At 38.2% G+C, this 12201-nt stretch overlaps 1 protein-coding gene across 24 annotated transcripts in view; it reads left to right on the top strand.

Annotated features, from left to right (window-relative positions):
* JMJD1C (jumonji domain containing 1C) overlaps positions 1-8267 on the top strand; it is a 354297-nt gene extending 346030 nt beyond the window's left edge. For 21 of the 24 annotated variants that reach the window (XM_063781841.1, XM_054659659.2, XM_009458539.4 and 18 more), the window contains 2 exons: positions 6926-7057; positions 7354-8267. In XM_063781841.1, the coding sequence (XP_063637911.1) occupies positions 6926-7057; positions 7354-7443 (222 nt within the window). In that variant the 3' untranslated portion in view covers positions 7444-8267. Of the gene's footprint in view, positions 1-651; positions 864-5628; positions 5799-6072; positions 6178-6925; positions 7058-7353 lie in introns of those variants that run through there. The other 3 variants (XR_010146905.1, XM_063781840.1, XM_063781839.1) reach the window with 3 other exon arrangements.
* Positions 8268-12201: the final 3934 nt, after the last annotated feature.

The following is a 12201-nucleotide window of genomic DNA, read 5'->3' as shown; positions in this document are numbered from 1 at the left end:
ATAATTGCTTAGCTTTTAGGATGTGTCAGATTCAGGGTCAGATTTATCATTATTAGATCTCAAATGGCATTTATGATACAGTAGTAAAATACAAATGTCATAATAATAAATACCTTTTTCTCTATGATAATTTCCTGGAAAAAATGTATTTACATTAAGTGGTTATATTTTCCCATGGACTTATGATTATTTCAGAGATGTCATATTATTTATGTTTCATGTTTAATCTGGGATTCACCCTATACACCATTTCTTTGACTTCTAGACTCTTAGCAGAAAATAGCTAATCTGTATTCAAATGTAAATGCTCTCAAAAGAAGAGCCTATTTAAGAGACTAGTATTATAAATCTTTTTGTACATAGGAATAATCCTTTGATAATACAAAGTAGATTCCCTTGAAGATCTTTATTCACATATTGAATTTATCCAATGTCAGTTTTTATAAAGTTAACCTAGGTAGTGTAGTCATTTTTGTAAATTGAGATATAATTTGCATATAGTGAAATTTACCTTATTTAATGTATAATTCTGTGAGTTTCAACAAATGCATAGTTAGGTAACAACATAATCAAAATGTAGAACAATTCCATCACTCCGAAAAAATTCCCTCTTGCAGTTTTTTTTTTTTGCTTTTTGTTTTTTTGAGACAGAATCTTGCTCTTGTTGCCCAGGCTAGAGCGCAGTGGCGCGATCTTGGCTCACTGCAACCTCTGCCTTCCGGGTTCAAGCGATTCTCCTGCCTCAGCCTCCCGAGTAGCTGCGGATTACAGGCATGCACCACCACGCCTGTCTAATTTTGTATTTTTAGTAGAGATGGGGTTTTTCCACGTTGATCAGGCTGGTCTCGAACTCCTGACTTCAGGTAATCTGTCTGCCTTGGCCTCCCAAAGTGCTGGGATTACAGGCGTGAGCCACCATGCTCGGCATCCTCTTGCACTTTTATAGTCAGCCTCTTCCCACCCAAAGTTCCTGCAACTAATCTGCTTTTTTGTCCCTATAGTTCCTCTTTTATGAGTATGCTGTAAATTTGGACTCACACAGTATGTACCCTTTAAGTCTGGCTTTTCTTAATGTATTTGAGATTCATTCCTATTGTTGTATTTATCAGTTGATTCTTTTTTTATTGCTGGGTAGTTGTATGAATATTTTTTTCATTTTTTAAATCCGTACATTCACCAGCTGAAGTACATTTTGGTTTTTTCCACTTTGGGGCAATAATAGATAAAGCTATCATAAACATTCATATACATGGTTTTATGTGAACAAAGATTTTTATTTCTGTTAAGTAAATACTGAATGGTGGGATTGCCTGGTGATATTATAATGTATGATTAAATTTAAGAAACTGCCAGACTATTCTCTAAATTGGTTGTTCCATTTTCATTTCCCAGTGCAGGGTTATGTGAGTTTCATTTCCTCTGCTTCCTCACTAGTGCTTGTTACTGTCAGTTTTGTTTTTAGACCATTCTAGTAAGTGTACAGTGGTGTCTCATGGTGGTTTTACTTTGTACTTTCTTAATGACTAAACACTGGGCATCTTTTTATATCTTCATTTGCCATCTGTATATCTACTTTGGTTAAATATGTGTTCAAATATTCTGTCTATTTAGCTGCTTTTTTTCTTACTGAGTTTTGAGTGTTTTTTGCCAATTTCTGATAACAAGTCTTTTATCTGATAATGTGTTTTACAAATACATTTTCCTTTCCTGTAGCTTCTCTTTTCAAAGAGCATTTTTTTTTCATTTTTCCATTTTTTAAAAGACAGTATCTTGCTCTGTTGCCCAGGTTAGAGTGCAGTGGCACAGTCATAGCTCACTGTAATCTCAAACTCCTGGGTTCAAGTGATCCCCCCACCACACCCTCCTGAGTAGCTAGTACTGTAGATGGACACCACCATGCCCAGCTGATTTTTTAATTTTTTGTGGAGATGGGGTCTTGCTGTGTTGCTCAGGCTGGTCTCGAACTCCTAAGCTCAGGCAATCTTCCTGCCTTGGCCTCCCAAAGTGTTGGGATTGTAGGCATGAGCCAACCCACCTGGCTGGTTTTTTCCATTTTGATGAGGTCCAGTTGATCAGTTTCTCTTTTATGGATGGTATTTTCATAGTATCTACAAAATTGTTGCCTAGCCCAAGATCACTCAGATTTTCTCCTCATTTTCTTCTAGAACCATTATAGTTTGAGGTCCTACATTTGGGTATGCAATTTAGTTCATCTTTGTATGTAGTGCATAGTATGGATCGAGGTTCAATTTTTTGCATATGGGCATTTGGCTGTTCCAGTACTATTTGTTGAAAATACTACTTTTTAATGTTTTTCTTTTGAAAATATAATACATAAACAGAAAAATTCATACATAAACAGAAAAATTCAAAAGTATAAAAAGTTCACGGTGAAAATTCAGTATCTCACATTTTTCCCCCAGTTCCTTTTTTCGAGATGCAATCATTGTTACCCCAAAGAGATTCCATGCTTACACTTGTCTCCCTGCTGCTACTTTTTTGGGAAGAGTGGTCTCTTAGTAGGCTCAAAGTGACCTTGTTAAAAAGTTAGGTTAGTTTACATATCCACACTTCCCCCTCTGTCTCACTGCCTTCATCTCGTATGGCTCTCCTAGTTCCTCTCTAGCCATCCTGCCCTCTTTGCTTCTTTTACACACACCAAGTATGTTTCCCCCCTCCCCCAGGGTTTTTGTGCTTCTTAATCTTTTTTCTGTCAGGTATCTGTAAGACTTGCTTCTTTACACTTTTTTAGGCTTCATTCAAATTTCACCTTCTTGGTGAGGTCTAGTTTAAAGCTGTAAATTGTGTCCCCCAACTTTCTGTCGTCTTTCCTGCTTTATTTTCCTCCATTTCAGTTGTCACCTTAAAATATGCTTTATAACTTACTCACTTTGCTTGTCTTTTAACCCCCACTGGAACGTAAGCATGATGAAGTAAGAGATTTATCTTTTCCATTGCTCTCTTCCCATGCCTAGAATAATGCACTTAATGTTTGTATTATTAATAAGTCTCTATTCTGAAGGCCAGAAAATATGTTCTCAGTAACAACATGTTTTTGCACAAGGGTAGAGGAAAACAAATTTATGGCTTTCTATAATTTATATGTATTGGGCTTTTTGTAAAACATGTAAATGTTTACTTCTTCCTATATGTGCTTTCTCTGGCTACTTCCAAAAGTTTACTTAGGTTGGAACCCACTTTATGTCTATACACATTTTCTTTGAGATAGTTAGAAAATTCACATAGATTATAGAAACAAGATTACATCTATAAAAAATGTTATATCTAAATACACCAAGGCAGCATATATGACCTAGACTGACAAATTATATTCTGAGCTCTGCCACTAAATTGCTGAGTGATCCAAAACAAGATCTAACTTCTTTGCCACATATTTTGGCACAGAAATTGCCAGCTGTACAAAAGGGAATTGCTACCTTTCCTCTCCTATGTGGTGTAATGACAACAACACAGCTCTTTATACTCTGTTGAAAGGATGTTGTCCGTAATTCACAATTGGTGGCAATGCAGTTTTAAGAGAAAATTCAAGGGAAGTAATAAGTGTTTACAATATTAACCTGGATTTGAGATGCATTATTACTTACAACCTGTTTAGGTCCTAGAAGTTCTGAAAACTGTTAATGACTTCAACACTTCCAGTAGGCTATAGGTGGCCCTCAGAATAATCAGACTCTAAATCAGTATTCTGACAGACACTTCAGCATATGTTAGAATTTCATGGAGGGCTTGATAAAGCAGATTGCTGTACCCCACCACCAGAGTTTCTGATTTCAATGGGTCTGGGGAGGGACCTGAAACTATAGATTTCTGACAAGTTTCCAGGAAATGCTGATTTTACTGCTCAGGGACCACACTTTGGAAACCACACAAATAGGAATCTCATGCAAACCCAAGGCACCTATCAAAAAATTTTCAGCCAAGTGATTCTGCATGACAAGGGCCAGCAGTGCTAGGGAAGAAACAACATTCTGTTCTTTGGCCCGTCAACAATGACCATTGCCAGAGCCAAACTGAGAAGAGTGGGCTGTCTGTTCAAGGAAGCTGAGATATATAATCTTAGCAAGCTGAGGGAAAGCAGCATAGCCACAGCCCTCTTTATATGCTAAGAACTATTCTAGAATTGGAGACTTACAAATCTTACCTTGGTAACTGGGACTCAGTCTGTGAAACTCCTGTACATCCCTCCACAGAGCAATGACCCTGACCTCCAGGATTTTTGTCTCAGCTGTAGTATTCTGAGGTTTAGAGTGGCCTTTACTTAAAAACAGCAACAGTTGTTTTTTTTTTTAAGTTAACACATAATCTTTAGTAAAATTTGTCGAAAAATACTAACTTTAATTGATTGTGTTTGGTCATTTATCATGAGTTTAGAAAATTGTAAAGTTGTAATTCTCTATATTCATATGACCAAAAGGACTTCTTGGCAAAATCTTTCCACACTAAGCTCTCACAAATAACTGAGTAAATAGCAATCACAGTGTCAATATAATAATCTTCCTACTATGAATACAAATTATATTTTCTTAACATTACCTATTTATAATTATAACTGATGCTTTTAGGCAAGTATGAATAAGACAATGTCAAGGAAGTGAAATATAAATGAGTCAAATGTGGCAAAGAAAAGGGATAATCAGAATGAGAAGCTGAGTTGTGTTCTGCTTTAAAACTGAACCTTGGCTCTTCAAAGTAACCCTCAAGCCTTTATCCAAAATATATCAGGTAGGGGTCATTAGGAAACCTAATAGCATCTTGTAAGCACTAATAAAGGTTACTGTTCTAAAAGTCATTTTAAAACAACCATAAGCTGGCAAAGACTGACAGAATGAACTTTTTCAGAACTCTGGAATCTAATTGAAAACTTACAACAGCAACCAAGAGACTGCTTAATGAAGAAAAGGGCAGCTGATTTTTGGCATTTAAGGAAATCTCTGTTAGGTAACTGGCTGACCAGTGAGATAGTGGAACAGAGACTTCAGTGACCACACCCAACAAGGAATACTGCCTTTGCAAAAACAGTTTGGAAAAGTCACTAAACAAATGGATGACTGGAGCCCTCAGGAATCAACAACAGCAAACCCTAAGGCAGGGAGAGAATATGATTACCCATTGTAATGTTCAGATGCCCAGTTTTCAACAGAAAGGTATAAGGCATACACAGAAAGAGGAAAGTATGGCCCATTCAAAGGGAGAAAATAAATTGGCAAAAACTTTCCCCGGGAAGCCCAGACATTGGACTTACTACTAGACAACTGTCTTAAATATGCTCAAAGAGCCAGCAGAAATCAGGAAAACGATGGATGAACAAAGTGAGAATATCCATAAATTATATAAAAAAAGAACCAAGTATACATTTTGGAGCTACAAATGATTTTAGGACATGCTAGAGCTAGATATACCAAAAGTTCTTTCATGCTAAAACTTTGGAAAGACTTACTCTCCTTAAGTTCAGATAAATGAAAGACATAAGGAGAGAGGGCATTTGGAGACTGTGTATGCTGGTATGAGAGTTAATAAGCAGGACTATAAAGCATCTGTTAGACAAGACACCGCAGGAGTTGGGCTCCTGTTGACTTGCCATTTATTGGCTGATTTGTCTTGGGACAGGCGCTGAACATCTCATCCATAGTTTCCTGCTCTGTGAAATAGAGCATCTGTTCTACAGACACATTATGAAGAGCCAGTGAGACTGTACAGAAATGCTGAAAATGTGAGGCATCCACTATGTTCATCCTCCAGAGGAACCAACAGCCTAATGATTAAAGAAAGAGAATGTTTACTTTACTATGCTACCAAGTTATCAATAGAGGCACAGTGCTTGAGTTAAAGAACTCTGCAGACTTCAGCAGCTGTTCAGGTGGTCATTATGCCCAGAGGAGGAATTCTAGCCCCTCTGGAATTCCATCACCCTATCATCAATTAGATTTTTTTTCCCACAGTCTCCATTTCCCACTTACTCTCTCTTTCATCTCACTCCTCCCAATTAAATTTATTTTGCATACTTAGAGTAACTTTAAATGCTTAGTTTTTCAATTATTTCTCCTTTCCCAGGAATTTTTATGATCTTTTTTAATATCACTAGAAGACAATCTAGAAACACCACAAATCCCAGATTGGATCAGCTTGGGCCTTCCTCTGTTGTTTTACTGGCATTAATAGAAAGCAGCTCTAATAGTGAAGTGCAAAGTCAGTTTGTAAATGCTGAACAAATAACAGATAAGACTATTGACTGGCTTCTTGGGAAAACTGTTTGGTCAGGAGAGAGAAAACTGTTGAAAAACTGTTGTACTGATGTCACCGGTGATTGAAGGGGTATCTTTAATTGGCTAATTTGAAAGAAAGTCACAAAAGAAAGGCATGAATAACCAAAATCCTGGGATATTTCTGAAACTCAGTCGAGGTCAGTAGATCTGTCTGGGACTACATTTTCCATCCCAGTTCCTAACAAAGTTTCATTTTCTTTTCTTTATTCTCTGATGTAAGAGTTAACAGTGAAATGACCAAATCCTGAAAGCCAATGGAGCAACAATAAACATACTCAGATAGATTGCCTCATAAATTCTTTCAAGTTAGTTTTTAAAAGTAACACATTTTTTAAAAGTCCACTTTGGCAAAATTGATAATTTAATATCTGGTTATCAGCCTCTCCAAAGGATTCCTGGAAAAGTTATTTTCTTTTTATCATTTAAAAATATTCCATTTACAAAGTCACTTTACATGAAGCTTTTCAGTGACATAACTTTCTCATAAAATGTGGTCTTCTGCTTTAAAATCCATTTGATGTTTTGGAGAAAGTAAATTCTCCAGCAGAATTGTCTCTTGTGTTTATTGGTTTTAAATAACTTGGCTTTTCTTTGCTCCACCTCCTAAAACTTGTATTTCACGGTTTTTCTTTTGGGGATAGGTTCAGAATTTTCACAGCTGTATTCAGGTAACTGAAGATTTTGTGTCTCCAGAACATCTTGTAGAGTCATTTCATTTAACACAGGAACTGAGACTTTTGAAGGAAGAAATCAATTATGATGATAAACTACAGGTAAGAGTTGGGTGTTCTAGGTCCTGTTCTGCAGGCTTTTTATATTCAGAAATATGATACATGTATAACAGCTTAGACAGTCATTGCCTAGTTGGTCACATTAGGGTGACAACCAAAGATTAACACCAACATGTATTTAATTGTATGATTTATAGTGTCCCTTTTGACTTAACACTTTCAAACATTTTTCTTATATTTGGCTTTCCTAGTTCCCTATTATTTTTTTAAATCTGGAAGTTGTCATTTTTTAATTTCTGTCGAACTGAAGTGATTAGAAATATCAACATCTCTTTCAGGTTAAAAATATTTTGTATCATGCAGTCAAAGAAATGGTGAGAGCCTTGAAGATACACGAGGATGAAGTAGAGGATATGGAAGAAAATTAAGTGTGATCCAGTTTGATATTTTTAGGTTGCTGAACTGGGATTACTTAACCTTGAATGATGATATGTATGCACACTGACTTTAAGCTTCATAAAACCATCAGTGCCAAGAAATTCTCTTTGTAGTAATTACTTGTTACTGACACCACAGCAGTATAGCATATGTCACAGCTCCTGTGATTCAATGTTATAAAACAAGCAGAATTTTAAAAGCAGCACTATATAGCTGTTTTGTATTATAGTGTATATGATGTTTGTGAAAATGCCAGATTTAAAATGATGTATTTATTTTTGGTAAAAAATAAAAAATTCTATGCTATATTGTTGATCAAGTGTAAATGTGACCTTGTACAGTTTACTAAAATTACTGATATTTTTCACTACATTGAGACAGTTACTGTGAGAATAGGACACAAACACCAGCTATTGCCTGCATCTGGGAAATTGCTGAATCGCACAGCAGTCATGTCATAATCAGAAAATTACTGCCAAATAATTGTAAAATTTGTAAAATATAAAGTATATAAAGTAGATACTAAATACAGACACTTCAATATTTTGTTGAAGCTATTGACTGTACAATTAAACATTTTCAAAAGGTGTAATTTATTTAAAATTGTCTCATTTTGGTAAAATTTATGTGAACTTTTAAAGCTAAATATTAAACTTAATATGCTATGTAAATATATACATATATACATTTAATGATGTATTTTTTTAAAACATTGGCTTGCTTTTGTTAAAGTGCAAGTGTTACATATGGCTTTGTACATTAAAGTTGAAAGGGGTTTTACATTTTCCATTAAAAGGACTTTATCAAAAATTGACTTTTTCCAGAGTACTCCCTCTGTTGACAAGCATGACACTGGGGGCAGAGAAGAGCCCGAAGTCAGTCATCCTGGGTATAAATATGAGTTCTGCCACTTACTGTATGACCTTAGAAAGTTAGTTATTTTAATTAATTTGAAGTCTTGGTTTTAATAGCTGGCTGCTATTGTCGGTTGGTTAAGGCTGACATATTCCCAACCCTTTAAGTTACTGGAAAGATGTAGCTCTCCACTGACACCTGCAGGATATTGAGAGGATAGCCTTTCTTCTCAACTGAAAGCATTCAGCTTAAAAGAAAAAAGTGGGAGTCCAAGTTGTGACACCTTGCAAGTTGCTTAGTTTATACTGTTTTTCCTTATGTCACCATTGTTTAGCTCCATGTAATCTGTTACAACACCCTCCACTTCAGGCAAGGTTCAGCCAGGAATGTGAGCAATTACATTTCATGTGAATTACCTACATGTGGCATTTCACATTAATTACCTATACTTATCATGGGATGGATAATGACTACTTGGCTAGAAAGAAAAATTGGCCTGAGGAATATTTCAGATGATTTTGTGAACCTTCTTTGGTGAGCTTTTGACTTTTTTAAGTACCATTTTTCCAAATGTGCCTCAGCTGATAAAGTGGCTTTTGTCTAATGCTTTCATATGTTCCATCTGATTTAATTTTGATGTAAAATTAAGTGAAAGCCAAGGTGTTAATTCTGGAGTAGAGTACCACCTGCTGGTCCCCTAAAGCCTGCCAGGATCCCAAAGTCTGTGGTGATTGTTTTTCCTCAAAACCTTTTGCTTCTCTTGCTCTTGCATGAGCCACCTTTTAACCATATTTACAACTTATTCTGAATAGCTGAAGCTAACGAAGATAAAGCCAGGTAATGTGGCTTGTTTCAGTGCAAACCCACCTTAATGACAGTATTCTATCCGTAGTCTGAAGAATATTGTATCCATAGTCTGAATTCCATGCTGCTGACCTAATTAATTCCTTGTAAATCTGGGGTGAAGAGAGAGGACCATAATGCTTACATCCTTAATGACATTTGTAAGCTTTTTGGAAGGCTGGGGAGTTGATTGCTGATTACTCCCTAATCACTGGAGCAATTCCTCTGGCCTTTTTCTCTCCATCCTTTTGGTTGGGTCTGATGCGCCTCAGGAGTATGTCTGAGTATGTCAGCTCCCTCCAGACGGTGGTATGGTGTTATCTTAAATGTGTACAATAATTTGAGAAACAACAAAGAGCCTTTATAAAGGGAAAGTCGTGGTGAATACTTTAGTTCTTTCCCATTCTAGTGTATAATGTTTTTTGAGACAGTCTCGCTCTGTTGCCCAGGCTGGAGTGCAGTGGTGCAATCATAGCTCACTGTAGCCTTGAACTCCTGGGCTCAGGTGATCCTCCTGCCTCAACCTCCCGAGTAGCTGGGACTATAGGCACGCATCACTGTGCTCAGCTAATTTTTTTTTTTCTTTTGGAGACTGAGTTTCACTCTGTCACCCAGGCTGGAGTGCAATGGCGTGATCTTGGCTCACTGCAACCTCCGCCTCCCAGGTTCAAGTGATTCTCCTGCCTCAGACTCCGGAGTAGCTGGGACTACAGGTGCATGCCACCACACCTGGCTAATTTTTCTATTTTTCGTAGAGATGGGGTTTCACTACGTTGGTGAGGCTGGTCTCGAACTCCTGACCTGATGATCTGCCAGTCTCAGCCTCTCAAAGTACTGGGATTAGAGGCATGATTTTTAAAATGTTATTTATTTATTTATTTATTTTATTTATTTATTTTTTTTAGAAGAGATGAGGTCTCTCTCACTATGTTACCAAGGCTGGTCTCTATCTCCTGAGCTCAAGTGATCTTCCCACCTCAGCCTCCCAAAGTGCTGGGATTACAAGTGTAAGCCACCACACCTGGCCCTAATTGATAATGTTTTTACTGGAATATGGATTTTTCATGAATAATCAATACGTGCATTCAAATTCATTTCTGCCATGCATCTGGGGACTGTAATACCCAGACAAATCAGTGTCTGGTTTTCTGTCACTTCTCTTCTTGGTAGATGGGTTATGGATTTAATAACATCTGGGTAAAATTAATAAGCTTCAGAAAAGTGCTGTCATACCTTTACTTTGCTCTATGCATGTATACCATAGATAGATTGATACAACATGTTCTGTTTCTAGATGCCAGCCTATTAAAGATGCTCTCACAAATGAGATCAGCAGTCAGCCATGGGAGAGGAAAAAGTGATTTAGTTATTCTATATAACGGTTTTTTTGTTTTTTGTTTTTGTTTTTGTTTTCATACGGAATTTGCTAATTTGCTGTTGTCATCCAGGCTGGAGTGCAGTGGCACCATCTCGGCTCCCTGCAACCTCTGCCTCCCAGGTTCAAGTGATTCTCCTGCCTCAGCCTCCCAAGTAGGTGAAGTTACAGGCCCACACCACCATGCCCAGCTAATTTTTGTATTTTTAGTGGGGATAGGGTTTCACCATGTTGGCCAAGGCTGGTCTTGAACTCTTGACCTCAGGTGATCCGCCCACCTTGGCCATCCAGAGTGCTGGGATTACAAGCGTGGGACACCGCGCCCAGCTAGTTATCATTCTGTATTCAATACTGTATTCAGTATGAATTGGGATAACAAGTTGGCCAAGACACAAGGTTATGTATGCTGCCAGGCCTGTCACCAGGATGCAGACTCAGACCTTTCCAACTGCAAAAGTTATGACATGGCCTGGTTATGCAATTACTATGTAAACCTAGATAGATATGCTTTGAAACTGTATAAAAATATAGCAAATGTGAGTAGTATGTGAAGTACTTTGGCTCCCACAGTAATCAGCCTGGTTCTTTTAATGACAATTAATTGACTTTTAAGTGACAATGAAATGTTGGCAGGCTCCAGGTCACTGGCTGCATGCCTTGTAAGTTAGTTCCCTTTCTTGGCTGGGGAGGTTTTCATAACTGGCTATAGCTAAAACAAGATTGTCCTTCTGTGTCTCGTCTGTGAAAGAGACCTCAGCCCTGGGGCCAGCGGAGGGTATACCAAGGACCTGTGTTGTATGGGTGGGTCAAATGGACTCCACTTTGAGAGGAAGGGCATTATGGGTACAGAAGCCAACACCACCTCACCACCCCTTAGTCTTTGACCCAAATTTTGCAGATGATAAAAGATGTGGAGAGCTGGATGAGTAAACAAATACACTTTGGGAGGCCAAGGTGGGCAGATCACGAGGCCAGAAGTTTGAGACCAGCCTGGCCAACATGGTGAAACCCCTTCTCTACTAAAAATTTAAAAATCAGCTGGGCCTGGTGGCACAGGCCTGTAGTCCCAGCTACTCTGTAGACTGAGGCACCAGAATTGCTTGAATCTGGGAGGCAGAGGTTGCAGTGAGCCAAGACCGTGCCACTGCACTCCAGCCTGGGTGACAGAGCAAGACTTTCTCAAAAAAATTTTAAAAAATGAGAAGGAAGTATAAGATGAGATGCCAACTGACTGCTTTCCCAAGGAGAGCGAGTGTGGTCCTCTGGCAGCATAGTAAGGATGGTAACTGACAGGTGGGGCTACTGTGGAATATGGAAACAACAGTTCAAGGTAGGTGATACAGGTTTGCTTTAGTAAGTGGAAGAAGTTCAAGATAAAGACTCAGGGATCACTGTTTCCAGCCACACATGCCATGCCCTACGTAAGTGTAAGGTAGAACTATCTTGGGCCAGGTGCGGTGGCCCACGCCTATAATCCCAGCACTTTGGGAGGCTGAGGCGGATGGATCACCTGAGGTCAGAAGTTCAAGACCAGCCTTACCAACATGGCGAAACCCCATCTCTACTAAAAATACAAGAAATTAGCTGGGTGTGGTGGTGCAGGCGTGTAATCCCAGCTACTCAGGGGGCTTAGGCAGGAGAATTGCTTGAACCTGGGAGGCGGAGGTTGCAGTGA

The sequence above is a fragment of the Pan troglodytes genome, chromosome 8 (assembly GCF_028858775.2).
Source record: "Pan troglodytes isolate AG18354 chromosome 8, NHGRI_mPanTro3-v2.0_pri, whole genome shotgun sequence".
Taxonomy (NCBI): Eukaryota; Metazoa; Chordata; class Mammalia; order Primates; family Hominidae; genus Pan; species Pan troglodytes.
The sequence above is the reverse complement of the archived record's forward strand: the minus strand, read 5'-3'. Positions and strand labels throughout refer to the sequence as shown.